The sequence below is a fragment of the Apostichopus japonicus genome, chromosome 15 (genome assembly GCF_037975245.1).
Source record: "Apostichopus japonicus isolate 1M-3 chromosome 15, ASM3797524v1, whole genome shotgun sequence".
Lineage (NCBI taxonomy): Eukaryota > Metazoa > Echinodermata > Holothuroidea > Aspidochirotida > Stichopodidae > Apostichopus > Apostichopus japonicus.
Window position 1 is genome coordinate 18277522 of NC_092575.1, and position 19830 is coordinate 18297351.

At 38.0% G+C, this 19830-nt stretch overlaps 1 protein-coding gene across 7 annotated transcripts in view; it reads right to left on the reverse strand.

Annotated features, from left to right (window-relative positions):
• LOC139980911 (gamma-adducin-like) overlaps window positions 1-19830 on the reverse strand; it is a 64978-nt gene that overhangs the window by 21931 nt on the left and 23217 nt on the right. For 5 of the 7 annotated variants that reach the window (XR_011797729.1, XR_011797730.1, XR_011797731.1 and 2 more), the window contains 7 exons: window positions 17267-17347; window positions 15038-16128; window positions 14206-14361; window positions 12550-13935; window positions 11209-11437; window positions 4593-4702; window positions 3657-3749 (listed from right to left, as the gene is read on the reverse strand). Coding sequence is in view for 1 of the 7 variants with exons in the window: in XM_071992946.1 (XP_071849047.1) it covers window positions 5848-6156; window positions 6965-6985 (330 nt within the window). In the remaining 6 variants the exon portion in view is untranslated. Of the gene's footprint in view, window positions 1-3656; window positions 3750-4592; window positions 4703-5169; window positions 5233-5739; window positions 6157-6964; window positions 7130-10611; window positions 10737-11208; window positions 11438-12549; window positions 13936-14205; window positions 14362-15037; window positions 16129-17266; window positions 17348-19830 lie in introns of those variants that run through there. The other 2 variants (XM_071992946.1, XM_071992951.1) reach the window with 2 other exon arrangements.

Sequence of the window (19830 nt, forward strand, 5' to 3'; positions counted from 1 at the left end):
GCGGACTCTAGTTGGGTTGAGAGCTGTACCAAGGAGCAGCTCAGGGGGTACCAACTAAAGGATAGTAATATTGGGCCAGTGTTGAATTGGAAGGAGAGTGGTTCTCGTCCTCCCTGGGAGCAGATTAGTGGGTTAGATAGGGCAGCAAAAGCTTATTGGGGCCCAATGGGACCTGTTAAGCACACTATCTTCTAAATGAATGGAAACAGTTAAAAAGATACTGTAGTTCATACTGTTCCAGTCTTTGATACACTGTGTATGAAACCAGTGGGGATTATAAAGGTAGGTTTTACACGCTTCACCATGATGTAAGAAATATAAGGGTAATAAAAGGAATATTATACCATCAAAGAATATATAACATTAACTCAAAGGTCACTGTACATCTTGTCCTTTGATGTTAAAGTCTCACTATGCATTCCATCTGGACAGTCTGAATAATAATGTTTTGGAGGTTTCTATTCTCTCTCGTTCTCTGAGATTCAGCCAAAATATTTGGCAAACAATGCACCTACAAGATTGTCTGCTTATTAACTACACAATGGTACCAAAATAGGGTTAGGGAACAGTTTGTTCGTGTTTATAATGGAAGGCATAATGGGGTTTTATACCTAAATATCACATGAAAGTAAGTACAAACAATGAAGGATATTCATCAGAACACAACTACGAGGCAAGTTATAAAACCAACCAATTTACTCAGTTTTGAAATGTAAGTAAAAACAGAGGAGCTGTGTGCTATTCATGACCAACATTTTTGTTTGTGTTTACGTCATATGAAAAACTCAAAATACCCATATCCCCATGGATTTAAAGAAAAAATTGAAACCATAGAAAATAAGTTGACAGTCGGGTCCAGTAGCTACTGGATAGTTCCCTAAAAACACTTTAATGAGTTTTACTTCAGCACCGTCGAAATGGGTGCAATTAGTCCGTAAATATATGATGCTTGGCATGGCAAAACATGGATGGGACAGATATTGAGACTTTCATATTTAGAGAGGACAGAAACAAACAAACAAGCAGAGACTTAAAGTTGAATCCAGATGTCCTTTTATCACTGAATGGAGAATCGGTTGAGAGAGCATTTCAGAGACGAAGCCTGAATTGAAAGCTAAAAGATCAATCAATTTTGTGAAGTAGCATTTAACGTACTACACTTTTCATTCAATTCTAATTACCACCAGGTGAAGGCAATATTATGCAATATTTCTGTACGAAACCCTTGGTGTATTTCTCCCCCTCCAACCCACGCCCAAAGAGGTGCAACTTCACATGGCTAATTAGCCTGATCACCTCTGTCCCTTCTGCTATATGAAAAGTAAAGTAAGACATCTTGATCCACTCTTACATTTGATCTTTCTGTGGTTTTAAGAATTTTGCATATTTTAAATATTCAGGGTGGCATTTAACCCCCCACTTCCCCACACCCATCACCCTTCACCACCAAGAAAAATGAAAATGGATGAAGTAAACAGGGTGAGAGAGAACTTCAGTTGCTACTGATGTTTGTTCTAATAATGTCCTCATAGATAATACGGAAACCTCAAGTCTGAAATATAAATCCACCGTGACAAAATGATGATATTTCGGTTGCTTTTATTCCCAAGATGCGCTATTGTTCTTGTTTTGTTATTAAATTTATTTCCTATTCCTGTTGGCCTGGTTACATACCGTCACGAGAATCCGACAGTGGCGCATCCTGGTCGACCGAGTGGGGAAGGAAACCAAAACTTGCAACAACATCAACGACAACGACAGAGTAAATACAGACTGTGACACGTTGTGACAACGTCACAGCAAAATCACATCATTGTAGCAAATGCCCAAAAACATGGCTGAATTAAGAAAGAAAAGTTTCTCCTTTCTCCCCTCTTTTTGGTCGAGGCAACATCCCAGTTTGGAGAGAAAGTCAAGCAATTTTGGGGGATCTAGTTTAAGGAGATTGAAGAAAGACAGGGTTTAAAGGTGACATGCACTACTGTAATTTGACTAAAAGTGGAGCTATATTCCATGCAGGCAATTTAGATTAAAGGAGCACTTTTTTCCCCATTTTTTTTTGTTTTAAACTGTTTGTTAGCCAAACACTAAAGCTAGAAACAGTAAAAACATGGTAAAGACTAACGCTAACAGCTAATATGGACATAGTCGGAGGTGAAAACTTCCTCTTTGTGTAATTTTTATCATTTGAACATCAATTATGTTCGTATTTGATATGGAATACATGGTTTGGTTTTTTATTGAGATTTTTCAAGCTGAATGCTACTTTAACTGAACAATAAACATAGAGTCTGGCAGGATCAGAACCGATGTTTTCAGAAAATCTGGCAAATCTAAAATAATATTCTTTGAGAATCTCCTGGGTATTAATTCTCTAAACAATAGTTTCATTATGAAATTATCTTCTTGTATTTTTTTTCTTTCTGATGTTCAGCAAAGATACACACATTACCATAAAAACATTTTTTCATGCAAAAAAAGGGTGAAAGTGAAGCTTACGAAAACAATATCACTTCAAAAATAAATTCAAAACAAAACACTCAATTGAAAAGTAAACAAAAGCTGCAGGCAAGTCTTTCAAACATGTGAGTCTAGTCAAACCAATCCGAAAACAACTGCAATTTGGGGGGTGGGGATAGGTGGGGGGTAGAGGTTGGGTAGAACAGCACTGATCAAACAGAGTTCACCAACAAAAGTAAAGCAAAGTATTGATTTATGACTCACATAAAAGGTGACATGATTTCTACACTTAAAACCAATCACTTTGTGTAATCATTAATGAAGAATATCAAAACAAGCCATAACTGAAAGATATTTGTTTCCGAGTAAGCTGGCTTTAGTAAGTTGAGATTGATCAATTAATTCGATCTTACCAATGGAAGTTTGTTCAACCTATTGATTTTAACATGAAGTGCAACTCCAGTGGCATGTCCAAGTACTAGCTTCAGTGTCAATTTTCCCACACATTTTACTGGGTGGAGTGGGGTGGGGGGAGGAGGGGGAGTGGCTAATATCTCAACTTTTCCCTGTAGCTCATGTACTTTCTTGTGGTACATTCACTGATATTACTTACATAGAACCTAACGGCAGGAATGTCGAGACCATCCGTCACTTTCACCACACTTTAATAAGTACACATCAATCGTATCCTAACGACTGTAAACTGGTACCTTGATCAAACTTTACCATATTATTAGATCTTGATCAATGTTTACAATATTACTAGAGGGTCATCGGGCTGATACAGGTGGTTTACTCCCGAACCAGTGTAAAAGCTTAAATGAAACAGGACACTGTTGTGCTGGTATGAGACGCGTTAGAACACAACAGGTAGCGAGGGCGCTTTATTGTCCTTGTCTACAGTAGCATACCTGTACAACTGCTGTGTAACCCTACACCAACTTATTACCGTCTTGTCCATGAAACAAAAAGCCTTATCAGCTGACATACTACCAAACTTAGTCGGTATACTTTATACTAGTATGCAAATCATAAACAATCTATAAACAGAAATAGGTGGGTGGCTCTGCTCTTCATAATCTAAAACAAGAGATATCCTTTAAGAATGTGGACTTAATAGATAACTGCAGAGGGGGTGGGGTGGGGAGAAGAATGGAAGGTATAGGGGGCCAGAGACAAGGAATATTCCAACGCACCTGTGTTCTGCAAGCATCTCCATAAGCTATACCTGCCAGAACTTCAGAGATGGGTCCAGGGTGCGTCTTATCCCCAAAACGCTCTTGCCTAATCTGAAATTCAAAGAGTAGACAACATCCTCGTTGGTAACATTATAACACTTCTATTCATAGTCTCTCTGCCATTAAGGATGAGGCATTAAAAATTCATGCCTTTTGCCACCGCGGTCCTGGCACCAGCTGCAAGGAGCATGTGGCATGAGTGCTAAATGCCTCGTTCTGTTGGATGCAGGTGTGACCTCATCAATTTTTCATTTCTGGGTAATATGGTTACGGAAACTTCACCGGCAGACACTCTTTGGGACATCTATCAAAGATGTCAGAATGACAGAACACATAACATAGCACTAAGAAGACACATAACATAACACTAAGAGGACATTGAATAGTGATACTAAGGAGGAGAGATTTAAGAATGTTTAAAGTTCTCACAGCAAATTTTTGAGGCTTGCTAAGGGTCTGCTGTGTGTAAAATGATCCTGGGTGGGAAGGGGGTCGGGGGCGTGAGGAAATATACACCCATCCGCTTCAACCTACTATAAAAATACAAAAGTAGTAAATAGCACAACTTAAAAAACTTTCTTGGGTGAACCCTCCCTACATGTGGAAATGGCTCCCTTAATGGGGAGTCCGCTCCCTACAAGGGGAGAACCCTACCTACGTGGGGAGTCTGCTTCAACGAATCCAGGGCATCACCCACTGATACACTTTTACATTATCCTTTTTTTTTTACCACTTTTTTTATAACATACCAGATACATCATTCACTCCTCGGAAGACCGAATTAGGGGAAAGGCAAAAAAATGGGAAAGAAGTGAGACGAAGGAGAAAGTGGTGACAAATAACAAAAATAAAACAATCAATTAGAAATAACAGTGTATAACGTCATCAACGTACAGTATAACCTTCTTCTTGTACTCCATATAATCTTGTCCCTGTCTTGCAAACTGTTGTGGATCGGTGATAGCGACTGCATCACCACTCTTAGGGTCCTTGTCACCTACCCACTGTGAAAAATGTAACCAGAGAGAAGAGTTGTGGATGACGCATAATCACTGGGTTTCCATTTGGCCTGTTTTCTACAAGATTTCTAACCGCAGGAGCGTAGTCAGGGGGCGAAGGGGGAGACCGCCCCCCCAACTTTTTTTTTGTATTTTTTTTTATGATATCAAAGTTTTATAGTAGCTGTTATAAGAGGTTTTAATATTTGTTCACCAATAAATTAACTGTGTCTGAATTTTGGAAAATTCCCTGACCAACATTCTTCATCATTCTTCCCTCTACTCGTGCAATTTTGACCGGTCTGTTAGGGGTTGAAGGTTTTTTTCTATATCGGTTGTCCATAGATGATATTTTGTGCAACATTATTGGCATGTTTGAAGTGAATTTTTTATTCAAATTCTGAACAAATAATGGGCTTTAAAACCTCGAAAAGTGGGGCTGACGGGTATTGTGGGCCGTTACATAGTATTACCTACAAAAGCAATGATCCACAGGAGATGCAATGAGGTCCAGATGATGTGTGACTGGTGTCAATCTTAAAATAGGTAATGGATGAAAAAAAAACTATTTGGAAAAAACTTGGTTCTCACGCAAAAGTGTACATCTGGTTGGTCATTTTCAAGCCTGAGAAGTGCCATTTTCGGTGATCTGGGGGCTATCAAAACCAGAAATTTTCTTGTACGCTGCGTGCCAACCGATGGTGGCGCTCCGCTTAGATAGTAATATACAAAATATCACAAAGCGCGAGAACAATTTGGGGGATGAAAGTTGCTACACGCCTGCACCCAAGCAAATGTACCCCATCAATATTTGAAACAAATCACCGCCCCGGATCACATTGTCCAGAATGGTGACAATCCCGCTTCCCCCTCCCCCCAACAACCCTTCTATCCCTGTTCTCCCTCTGAAAAGATCAAACATTTGCTAAATAAATAGCAAACAAACAAAGGATGACTAATTTCTGATAATTCCATCTGTAGGACATTTTAGATTTAGATTTTTTTATTTCTGGAAAGTGCTAAAATCAAAACATTTTCATCACCTTGGCAAGTGCCTCTTCGATGTCTTGAATTGTCAAAGTCCCCAAATTGCCCAAAATTAAGGATTGTGTCGGGTGATTCTGTCAAACGGATGATGTACCTACCACCAATTACATGTCACTACCACTCAGGTGTATCTTTGTCTTGTAGCCCTCGTCTTCCCCTTCCTCTCCCCAGTTGGCGTACTCTTGGGCTACCTCCACCTTGGAGTATGTGTTTGGCGTGTTCAGCCATTTCATCTTCTCCTCTGCCTGCCTCCTGTTCAACATCTTGATCGGTGACTCGTATCTGCTCTTCTCAAATTCGTTGTCGTAGATGTAGATGAAGTTGGTGGAGGCGGCTGGGTAGGCGACGTCGCTCTTGGGCTTCAGTTCGTGTCTCACAAACGGCTGGCCATACACGTTGCCCGTTATGTAACCCTGTAACAAATTAAAAAGTTCCTGTGATCAAATTTTTTTTGCTGGTTGCAGATCTAAGTCACTCTTACATCTAACATCAGCAGCACAACATTCCTCCATCTTTGCTGTTTTACTTGAAATGATTACATATCAAGTCTTCCACAAGTATCTCTTTGAAAATCTCACACATTCGCTGTCTTTGATGCATTCAGGACAAACTAATTGGAACATTCCCTTTCTATGCCATTTCCATGAAATACTGCACAATTTTGGATGCAGGTGATCTTGAAAATATTTTCAAAATGGGTGGGGTGTGCGACAGATCACTTGTAGGGAGCTTCATGAAGTTCCCCAAACTGATAAAGTATCGATTATGTTCAATAGCGTATGAAACCATTCTGATTATTAAGTCAAGAGCTTGCCAATACTATATATATATATATATATATATATATATTGAATCTAAGAGAGTATCAAGCTGTAACAATTAGAGTTTCAAGTAAGACACAAATCAAATCGAATGGTGTATCCAACCATCCTGATACGTCACAGCTGTTTACTTTGACTGACCAAAGCTACCTGCTTTTCCACACTGACTTCCTACAACTCACTTCTCACTGAATTATCTCACTTAATAAAGCGTATTAGCTTGGTACACATATGATCAAAAACCTCATACGTTAACTAGCGACGCCATCGGTTGGCAATTAGCATAGTAAATGCTTGCTATGTCTGCCCAGATCTTTAAATGCAAATAAGGCTAGTTGGTCTGCTGCACAGACGTTGCAGGCCAAGTGAGTTGGAATTTTTGCATTTTTGGAAATCTTACCATATTGTCCAAATGTCTCATAATGGCTTCAAACTCCAGTTTACCGACCTTCAGTTTGTGTCCTGTCTCACTGACCCCACCTGCGTCCTTGGCAGTCCCTTTGCCGACCTTGTCTCTGACTTCATCCGGTAGGTGGATGACATTATCCAGGCCTACGGCATGTATCTGTAACGAATAATTAGCATATGGTAAAGCGTTTGAATGCAGTATGTTGTTACATTATCGAACACAAGTCTTACGAGCGACTCTTTTAATCTCTCTTATTCCTCCATTGTCGTTTCTCGTCGCCGACTTTGCTCTGCTGGTCCTAACACTACTAAGGAGATTCTTATATTTGTCATCTTGTATATGCCATCCGAGGAATGAAACTCAACAATTTCATATAAGAGGACGACAACGTTGTACATGATTTGCCGAAGAAACCATCCGTTTGGCGTTCATGCTTCAAAAATACAAGACCCACTAAAGAGTCGTTTTTAGCTTAAATCCGGTTTGAACTTTCGTCCTTTTGATGAAACCTTTGAATCCTTCTCAATTGAAGCATTTTGTCTTCCATCTCTCTGTCATGCGACAAAAGAGCTAAATACTGCCATTACAGAACAAACACAGAAATGCACTTCTCCTTCAACAGGCAAATATTTGAGCCAACTGTCTGTCTGGGCAATAATACTTCATTTGTTCCTATCCAACAAAAATTTTTTGTCTGTCAACAAAACTGGACCAAACTTGGCTATTTGATAATTTGCTCTTTAATGAACATAAAGATGTCAACTTCTCTATGGTGGATATAACCAATGCCTGGATTCTGCAAAGCACCTTGATAGCAAATAGGCAAAAGCATTATGTACAATATGTATGAGGTACAATAGAAGCATTGTAACACTATCAGGAAAACGGATGTTTGTGTTTATAAGCCTCTTCTCCAAACGATTTGATACAGAATCCTGTGGACGCCTGAGGGCACAAGCTGAGCTCATCAAACTTACAAAGACCCTTAGGAGCATCCCAGCTTTCCTTTCATGATGTTAGTGTCATCACATTAGTATTTATAATACGCTTTCTGGCCAAGGTGAAGTGCACATGCGCGGCAGTATTTGAATATACCGCGGAGGATTGAAAACTGAAGCCTTTCCAAAATCTCATCGATCATATTCATAGACTTACTGTTTTAGTATTCTGTGCTTAATACTTTTGAATAGATATTTATTCCTCTTGAATGTTATTCAATTTTTATTAGCAGATTGAATTTGAGTTAGCAGAAATAAATGTTTCAGTTTTTGAGTCGGACTAAATTTATTCCAGTCCTTGCAGCCCGACTGAACTTTATTAACATTAGACTGAAACTTTGAAGAAAATAAATTTTATCCCACAGCGATAGGCCTAGGCCTAAATATCCAATAATGGATGTTCAAAACTTGCTGCAGTTATCCAAGAATATGGAAAATATTGTTGACCCATCGAAGAAGACCAAGCCTCAAAAATGTGTTATTTATTGGATGAAAGATCAACAAGTTAGTACAGAGTCGGTGATGGACAAAGAAAATGCAACTGAAAATGCAGTCTGCTTGATAAAGTGGAGAGGAAAGCGGCCGTATTCTAGAAAAATCATCAAAATAAGTGGTATGTTGACCTTTTTTCTGTTTCATTTCTATGTGTAATCATATGAAACTTTCTGACAGTGGCACAATAACCAAGATCAACTTCTAGTTTTATCCTGTCTTGTGCAACGATAAACAGCATATTTGCAGTTAATAAAATTAATAATCAAATTAAAATAAGACAAGGCTACATGTGTAGTATATTTCTTGTTTAGGCCTAAACTTATAGGGTTACTACAGTTAAGCTTATTCTTATAGGTGCATGGGGCAATACCTATGTTTGGTAATTATTTGGACATTCAGTACTTGGATTAGTTTCCTAGTTTTACCTAGTCAAACTTCACGTTCAAGTCTGACGTTTCTCTTACCGTACTACAGAGATTTTACTTACCATTGAAATAGCGTTATAAAAATGCAAAACATTTGAGTGTTGGGCATGCAGGGTTTAATGTGATTACATTTCTGTTTTTCATATGTGGTTATATGCAAGGAGCCAAAGTTTTTATCATTTTAATAAATATTACAGGGGAGGAGGGCTAGTAAGGTTATATATAAACTTTGTGACATGTTGTAAGACATGTGTAAACATGATGCTTGCAAAAAAAGTGGGGTCTAAAGCCACCCATCTCTCCCTCGCGTTGCGACGTCCATTATGCACTGAATATTATATATTATATTTTCCGTTTCCGGTGGGTGGTTATTGTGCCAATGTATATTTGTGCCGTATCATTATTAATTATTTCTATTTGTTCTATGTTCAGAGTACATTCACAGTATGTGTGGCAGAAACCAGTGGACAGAGCCACAGCCACAAGAGATGAACAAACGGTTTGCATATAAGTGAACGAATGCTACAAGATACATGAAATTGAAGAAGCTGTAGTTTTATTTTTGTTTTGTTTTGTTTTGTAATTTTATAGTTGTTGAATGAAAAAGGAGACTTCAGAATTCTGGTTATTCTCATTATTTGTTTGGAGAGTTTTAATCAATAACTAGGACAACAAGCTGGCCAAATTCCTAACTCTCCTTACTTGGAACTGATTAGCATACAAGTATTTAATAAGTATTCGAGTAAGTATTCAGAAACCTGTTAAGCCTTCATAAATAACTAATTAGCATATAAGTATTCGAATACTAGCAGATAAGTGTTCGAGTAACTATAAGTATTTGTCAGAGCCAAATTATTTAAATGAGTAAATACTTATATGTAAATGAGCTAAGTATTCAAATAGCTATTCCAAATCTACTCGAATACCTATGCGAATACCTATTTGAATACCTAACAGGTATTCGAATACTTCACTCATTTACATATTTTGGCTCTGACGAAGGCTTATAGTTATTCGTATTAGTATTGGAATACTTATTTTGTACTGTGTGTTATATGGTAAATTTTCTGAATACTAAGGAAATCTTTGAATACTTTTTGAATACTTATCGAATATATTCGTGTAAGGTAAGGGTGGCTTTATTAGAAAGCAGATAATCCGCTTTGTAACGACCATTGTTTGTTACCCAGACTCGACACAAAAAACCACACACACACCGATTGATAAAATTGTAGGTTGACAAAACCCAGACAACCAGCTCTTGATGCTGCAGGGAGAAGAGAGGACCAAGTACTCCCATTCCTGCCCATCAACACCCCCACTTCCCCCACCACTTGTAATCCCAACCCACTAGTAAAGTGTGCTGCTGAACCTTCAAGACAAACAAATAGAAAACTCAATTATGACTTTCATAAAAGATCTCTAAGTGAAATTTTTCCCACAGTTTCAACTGGTAGCTTTCCTAAGGATTTACAGTAGCCAAAAGACCCTGGATTCCAAGGTCAATAATGAAACACATCTCCCAGGTGGGTAACCTTGCCCTTGGGGTCAGACATCAAAAAGAATATTATGGGAATTTTATCGATGAATGTCAACATTATTAGTGCACACACATGTTAGAAAGCAAACATCTCCCTACTATGCCTTAATCTAAATCCATAAATCCGATTTGGAGTCGGCAAGTTGCATCAAGACTAGCAATTATTCCAGTCAAACATACTTTTTCAACCGCTGTTATTTTCTTTTCATTTCATGGAGCAGGCTTTGCTATTGCAGGTGACTTTCTGCTGTTACTCAGAGCCTAGTATGACTCGGAGAAAAGCAAACAAAAGTTTGTACAGAAGCAGAATCTTCAGAGGTTTAGAGAGTTAGAAGAGTGTAATGACTACATATTGATACAGAAGTAGACTACGCTAATGGCAAAATCAAGTTCCGTGTAGGCTAGGAGATACAATCATTCCCAAGACAATAAAAATTCCAAATTGATTATTTTGTTTGGAAACAGTTTGAAAATTTCAGATAACTTTTCTCAGAGGAGAGGGTCATAACAAAGATTAACTCAATCCATACCATTTACTTTGTGTTTGGAGTTGACTAATCTTGTCCATTTTCATCCCTCAACCCCCTTCCCCCATTCCCGGCTCTTTAAAAAACAGCTTAAAAAAGGAAAACTCTGTAAATTTCACAGGTCTCCAAAATATTCTGAAATGGAGGAGAATGAACAAACTGTAATATAACCCAGAGAACATTTGGCCTCACACTGCTAAGTTTTACAAGCAATCCGACCACGTTGGACCAAGTCCAGCAAATTCTTTACCTGTATCTCGCATGCTGCTACACAGTTGAGGGATAGGAAGTACGCCTCCTCTATGGACCCACCACAGCAGACGATACCATGGTTATGCAAGAATAGGATCTTGTTTTTGATGATTTGATCCTCCTGTTCCTCCTCGACCACGATCCCCGTGTAGTCATAGTGTAGAGATCTCACCACAAATCAAGGCTTCTTGACTGATCGACAAAAGGCTACACTTCATAGTCGAGACCTGTCAAGATTCAAAGCAAAAAATTCAAAATCCTCCATATTCTATGACACCTTTGCTTTTAAAGATTTGCTTTGGTCAACAACTCGCAGGAAGGGTAATGCTAGGCAAAGATATTGAATATTCAAAGAACATTTAAAGATCCTCCATAATCTATGACATCATTGCTTTTAAGGTAGTTTTTTTTTTTTTTGTGGTCAGCAAATTTATAAAGCCAACTGGGTATTAATCAAAACAAATCGAAATGTGACAAGTCAAGCTAAATAGGCCATCAGCTGAAACTCAAAAAGAGGCTGTAAAATCAGTTTCGTTCCAGCAACACCGGGTCTAGATTTTTAAAGCATTTTTGGGTAGTTCAATGCATCACAGACATTATATTAAAAGTTCTCCAAAAAATTTCCTGCAGTATTTTCGTAACGCACCCTCGAAATTGGATATGTTATATAGACATTACGTGCTACGATGCTATGTATTAGGAACACACTAACGTTAGATTTGGTACAGTGGTGCATACATACCACTCTTTTCTTATATGTTTAATTACGACTGATATTTTTTTTGTGTATAATAGTTGGGTAAGGGTTATAAGAATGGTGGAAGAGGATTCTGGTCTAAGGGTCAGTGAGGGTTGTTTTCAGGCATTACAAGTTGTGCCCCCCCCCCTCCATTTTCGCCAAAATGGTAAAAAAAAGCACATTCTCAACTTTGAAATATGAAATACAATTTTTACACATTATAACTTAAGGGTTTTAATTATAAAAATGTACCACTTTTAATAAACTCAGATATAATGCTTTGTAATAAATCAAATATTTTTAGATTTTCCCCCTATGTTATGAATGCATTTCGTCTGTGCATGTATTCGTAAATATACACATATAATGAAAAGTTCCTCTCCGTAATTGTTACACTCCCCATCCAAACTGTTTTACACATGCGACCCCCTCCCCCTCTACTTTACATGTAGCTAAATCCCTAGTTACAATGAGATGTACCAATGCCCCAAGACCAGTGAGCTATTTCTTTTGTATAAATCAATATATAAGTTGGTACACTAAGACGTCATGGCATATCGTAGATGTGAAATAAAGTTATAGTCGGTATATATCCGTTACCTTAGTACTCTTTCTACAGTCTTCTGCAAAACTAGGTACTTTCTCCATGTTACTGAAACGACATGTTTATAATTCGTATTCCTGCAAAAAGAGTTTCCAAGGGAGTTAACGTATAAAAGAAAAGATCGACAAGGTTTCGAATGGTATTTTGAATAATACTAGTTCTATATTCTACAAATAATATGAATAATAAAGGTGAATGGTACAAATAAGTGAATAACGAAGACAGTTAACTTAAGCCACAGATAGAAAGAAATAATGTATCTATTAAGACTGGGTCGATACACTCAATGGTGTAGTAGAGCTGGGCCTTTGCGATGATTCAAGATACAGGTTCTTCATCAAAAGGCGCGGTGCGGAATTAATAAGTGATTAAAAGTTCATCCAAGGACAGTTGTACTTGTTATAACAGGATCCACTTCAATTCACTGCATGGAAGTCAGATATGGTATGGAAAAGGGAAAGTCTATTCCGTAGTAGAGGTGAAGATAATTAGATGAAATAAAAGTCACTAAAAACTTGAATATCCTTCAGTCAAAGCTTGAACAGATGCACAGAACGTATTAACAATATGAATAAAACAGGTAACGAAATGTTACGGCAAACAATAAAGAACCGTGATATTGGAACAGGGTCAGGGGCGATGGTTCCCCAACAACAGTATATAAACCTTTGACTGGTTTCAGGACGCGGTATTTGCATCATCGTCATCAGTAAATGTAGTTGTGAATATGCAAGAGGTAAAGCATGCCCATAACACCCTCCTCCCCCCTCCCCTCCCCTCTCAAAAAAAAGTGTGATTTGAAGAAAATGTGGATATTTATCAAAGGTGTCTGGTAGGTAGGGTAATCTACGTAAAACTACTAATAGCTAAAATGAATATATGAATAAGATCATGTTTTCTGGTTCCTTTAAACTCTGGGGAACAAAATAATGACAACATGACTTGGAAAAAGTTAACCCTCTTCACAAACTTCAAACTTGAGTAAAATTTCAGACTAAGATATCCAGATTTAACACCATCACAGTTCATCCTCCAAATCATCTTCACCTGCATCAACAATCTCATCATCTTCTTGGAAGTTGCTGCAATTTCTACATTTACATAGGTCTGTTTAGGTAGTTGTGCATTCATACAGGAACATCTTCCTTTAAGACATTTGCCGACTCTACAGCTACTGCTGACACACTGAATCAAAACATCTGGGTCAGGTGGCTTCGTCATCCAAGTGATTATAAGGTGATCATTTTCAAGTTTCCATCCATGTCCCTTTGGTAAGAGTGCATCAATCCTTTGCTGTAATGCCCTACTGTGAATAGCAGCCTGGTTGGTGCAGCGCTTAACATGCTGGATCAAAGCATCTTTTGTTGGTGGTAAACTCTGCTCTGAGGAGGAGATGAACATAACACCTTGTACCATGAAATTGGATATTTTGAGTCTCACATTTTATGATGGGGTACCAATATAATTACAATTCAGCTAGAAATATGTTGCAAATTACTTTAATAATTTCAATGGAAAGATTACCCTGATATTGCATCTCAAAGCGTTTAGAGAATTTTTTAATTTTCCTTGGGGGAGGACCCCCATATTCCAAAAGTCCTAGATCCAGCCCTGAACACTCAATGAACCACACATTGAAGAGAGTACTTTACCTTTCAAGATCTGTATGTCTCCCTTGTCAAGAATTGTATCTAGTTTCTTCAACATAGAGAGTGGTACCTCACTTCAATGGCAACACGGTCTTTTCCTCTAATATTCATAAAATCTGGGCTCATCTTTTTTCCGCTCTGCTGATTGTCGAAGCAATACTTTAATAAAATGAAATAAAAAAAGCAAATTGTTTTGCATTTTCTGTTGATCAAAATGTAAGTTTGAACAAATAAGAACTAAGACAATTTTATTTATATACCATGTGATCTGCTCATCTTCTATGGACAAACAAAGACACATTCAAAGTTTGCAAACCAGTGTCATGCAAAGAAGAATTAAAACAGGCTTTTTTTTACAGTACAGTACATTATCTCTTAATGTTATGGTTTAAATTATACAATGGTATATTATATCTGTTACTTATAATAAAGGAGTCAGATACTTGTTCATTTTGGTAAAGCTAGACAGGCTGACCATAAGACCTTGCAAACCTAGCCTTATTGCACCTTTGTTACACTTATTTTTTCTAACTAATATAATATCTCTATCATTCAAATAAAGGGCCACAGTAAGAAAACTATGAAGCCTGTATTAAACACTTAGGCTAGTGCCCTAGAAGGAGAATTTGAAACAAATTTCCATTCCTACCACCTTATAACTAAACAAATCAGATGACCATGCCACTAATTATATTATGTTCAGGTCCAACACTGTGCCCTTTTGACTTGGATTCTATCCCTCAAGAGCTACTGATCTTGCATTATGCAACTTCTCTTAACACTTCAACTATGCCACAGAAGTACAGGTAGAGTCGTGTAGTATGCTTAGGCTTACCTCCATCGAAAGTCTCTGCCTGCTGCAGCTTGTCCTGCACCCGTTTGCGACGCCGAGTAATGTATTGATTCTTTTCCCACAAATAATACATTGTACAGGCAATACACCAGAGCTTCTGCTTGGTTTCCTCGATCTTTTCCGTCAATTCTTCGTTTCAAATCATATGGGGTCTCCTCTGGAACTGTCCGATTTCTTGCAGCAATGTGCTTGCTATCAATGAACCGCCTGTAACACTTATCATGGAACCCCATCATACTATGCTGTTGAACACACGCTTGATCGTAGTAGGTCATGGAGTAATTCGTAGTACGGTGATATCACTGTCTCCGCCGCTGAGATTAAGCCAATCTTTAGCACAGGAAGTAACTTTAGTCCATCTTTTATTCGTGTGCCTTGACTGCTTCAAATTTTACAGACTCAATGTGCACTGAGCACTGTAGATTTTTGTGTGTCGGAGACTGACTAGCGCCCGTGGGAGCCGCCATGTTTGTTGTTTTCTACAAAGATTGCACACAGAACTCATGGCTCATTGGACAATTCATATCACATGATACAGATATCTCACTGGCGCACAACTTTTGAACGTAAAACGGCAGGCTTCTTTAATAACATACGCAATAAAAAATATAGTTCGATCTTTCGAGCGACATTGCAAAAAAACTGCAGGAAAGCACATGGAGAACTTTTGGATAATTAATCTTCATTAATTTATGTATTTTATGCTGTAGAGATATTTTAGACCCGCAGTTGCTGGAACGAAACAAGCGAATTTCGCCCTTCAGCTGATGGCCTAAAAGATGTTAAAGAAAATGATCAAAATCCAAGTAAAGAAAAAAGGAACCTGCTCTAAGAATCATGAGTGTAATTATAAAGGTGGATACTCACAGCAGCGGCTGCCGAAGTGTGCACATGTTAAATGCATTTAGTACCTGGTCTGGATTTATTATTATTATTACTATTGCTTTCGCAGACTTTTAACTTTGAACACTATCTATCAATATGTAGCAACTGCTTTGAAGTTGATGAGAAAAACATCTTTTGGCCGAGAAGCATCCAACATTGGGGTTATTCCATTCATCTCCAGAAGTTATCTGTTGATCCAAAAAAAATCCCTTCATTTTTCATTTTTGCCTTTAAATAAAACAGTGAGTGACTTAATAATTTAGATTACACAAAAGAAGGCAAAACTATATCAAGAAAAGAATGCAAGACAATTGATCAAGTTAGCCATTAGCTAGCATTTGAAATCAGTAGAGAAGACCAGCATATGCAGAGAAGTCTCCTTGATAATTGAAACATACTGTTCAATAACTCTATAAACACTACCTGGCAATTGATTGGACATTGTTTATATGTAAAGGATTGGGTGGTTAGAGGAGTCTGGTTGCGACATCCAAGGGGGGGGGGGGAGATATAGTATGGCAAGGGAAGGCAGAACACAGTTTTTCTCTTTAAGCGCTGGTATTTTTTTCCCCACTAGCAAGCTCTACATAAAAAAATAGGAGGAAAAGGAAAACAAATGTGTAATAAACAATGCTTGATAAAATCATAAACTAGCTTTTAAATGTTGGAACACTCCTTTAATGCTCAGAAAATATTAAAGAGTGAATGGCTTCTTTAATATTAAGGAGTAGAAGGCTCTTTTAAATGCTTATGCCATGCAACCCACAATGCTTCTCATGTCAAAAATTAACCTTCTATTCTAAAAATCATGGCTTTAACCGACATATGATCAAAAAAAATAAGATATAAAATCTTAAATTTGTCCAAAATCCATAACTATCTAAAAAAAATATTTGCTTTGTCAATAGATGATAGCTGAAGGGAATCAATACAGCTTATTTATTACAACTCTAAGTGTACATATGACCAACTAATCCCAATGCCATGGAATACTATTATGTACCAACGCCAACAACAATATGAACACAACAGTAACCTTTATCAAACACATGGACACGGCCATCTTATACTACAAAAACTTGTGATAAAACTGAGGGTGCTACTGGCAAATACCGCAGAATATGTACAACCTATCTAGCCTTATGCTGTCTACCAACAGAAATCACCTACAATATAAAAATGAAATGCAAGCAAATATGAATACTTGTAACGTCTTCGTTCACATACTGAAATAATTATTCCATCTAGTACAGTAGTAGCAGGCATATCACATAATATAACACATGCTTGGACCTAAGATGTTTAAAAAGTGAGGGACGAACTTACCTGATTGTACCTGGTCTCCATAGCTGCCCTCAGCATACACTGCAAACGTACATTTTCTGCAACACCTAACTTCACGTCAAACTACAAAAAAAGCATCATATCAGTCAAAATCTTAGAAAGTTACAAATGAAACATGTTATTACCTCATAGAGCTTTTGATGATAAACTGACGCAGGGAAAGTTAATTAAAAATAACGAATATTTTTGGATATATACATAAATCTTAGGTTTCGTGTATAAACCACGTTGTCAATGGTCCTGACCACAAACTTTTTCAGGTTCCTTACCCGCAACTTCCTGGAGTTTTGAAGGCTGAAATTGCAAATAAACTAGTGCATATCCCTACACCAGTTTGAAGGGTCACATTGAAAATAAATTAATGCATATCCCTACACTAGTTTGGAGGGCTGAAATTGCAAATAAACTAGTGCATATCCCTACACTAGTTTGGAGGGCTGAAATTGCAAATAAACTATTGCATATCCCACACTAGTTTGGAGGGCTGAAATTGCAATTAACTAGTGCATATCCCTACACTAGTTTGGAGGGCTGAAATTGCAATTAACTAGTGCATATCTCTACCTTTAAATAGACCTATCAAAAAGCCCAATCCTTGAGATCAATTTTAAGTTGGTCTGACTTCATGAAGTCAAAAAATTGGATAACCAACCGTTATTGGATAACCAACCACATACAAAAAGTCCTGCAGGAATCCTATAGGATTCCTGTATATGGAACAGGATCCCTTCCAAACGTACAATAATCCTTCATATGCATGCAGGATTCCGTGATGCATGTACAGGAATCCTTCAAAAGCATGCAGGATGTGGCCAAATCCTGGCATAAATCCTGCAGGATACTGCATAAAATCCCGCAGATCCTGCAGGATTTTATGCAGGACTTTTTTGTATGGGACCGTCAACCTGTTAACACTGTTCCTTGAGGAGCTCTTATATTTTCTACAGAAAATTTTATTTTATTCCAATTTTGGAATACTTTTTCTGCTGGAGATCTCGGCAACGACGTCTTGTGACGTTCGTTAGCCTACAAGATTGTTAGTATGGATTCTGCGACAGTGGAGAAATTAAAGGAGTGTAGCATCAGAGTTGCCGACAGTTCATATAAAGATACTGAGATTTTGTATGCTATCATGAATGATGTTGGTAGAGACGGAATTGCAAGTTGTGTGAAATCTTTAGGATGCTGGATTATCACATTAAAAGCAAAGGAACAAGCTGATCTTATTTTGGACAGTGGACTCCTCGTGAATGGGAATCAGTTTCTACTGGTGTCAACAGAACGTTCCTAACTGTTAGTGTTTTCGGAGTACCTTCATTCATATAGGATGAAGATCTAACAGGAAAACTTTGTGAGTATGGGTGTAAAATAAGAGGCGAATGGAAACGAAAGACCTTCCCCAGATTCCCAAATATCGAGAATGGAATACGATATGTACAGTTAGAACTACCTGAAGAACACAAGAGCTTGCCTTACGCAATTAGAATTAACGGGATTAATATGAACTTAGCGCACAATGGTCAAACTAAAGTATGCAATTTGTGTTTGGAAAGCGATCACATCAGGAGAAACTGTCCTAACTACAAATGTAAAGTTTGCGATGTCCAAGGGCACCGGGAAGCTAATTGCCCAAAGGTCAGATCCTTTAAATGCCAAGAACGTTTGAAGAGTATCGCCATGACAACACAGACACTGGCTCGACCCTAGATACACATGACAACGAAACACAATATCAGTCTGAGGGATAAGTCACTGGGTCGGTTGAACAGGACGATCACGCTATTCAAGAAGCTAACGAGGTCAGGGCACAGAAATCCGAACAAAACACAGATTCAACAGCAAAGAAGAACAATAACGCGAACTCCAGACACCCGAGTAATCCTAACCAGGAGTCAAAGAAAACCCACCAACAACAGCGAACTGAACAAAAGACGACATTGCCAACACAAAAAGTAGTAGAACAACGGAGAACAAAACCGGAGACTGGATCTCAGCGGATGGAGGGGGCAAGCACAAACAGGGGAATCATCCAACCCCAAAAATGGCAAATATCCCTAGATGAAGACGGCTTTCAAACTATCAGACTAAAGAAGAAAACATTTATTCCTAATCTCAGCAGAGCGAGAAATGTCAGAACAAAGGATTCTTCAGCCGAACCTATGCAAAGATGATGGCGTTCATGTTATACATTTATATATTTATAGCGATGCAAGCTGCAAAATACCTTGAAACAGGGGAGGAAGCTATCGCATGCAATTACTACGATATTGATTCATACAACAAGATGTCTAGCGAACACATATTGTCTTTATTCCACCATAATAGTCGAAGCCTTAACAAAAACTTAGACGACATAACTACATTTATGTCTCTATTGAAGGAGGATTTCTCTGTCATTGGATTTACCGAAACCTGGCTTACTGCAGATATATCCCCCCTAATCCATATCAATAACTATACGCTTGTTGAAAGGCATCGTCCCGAAAGGAGAGGTGGCGGTGTTTGTTTATTTGTTAACAACGATTTAAATTTCAAACTCAGAAAGG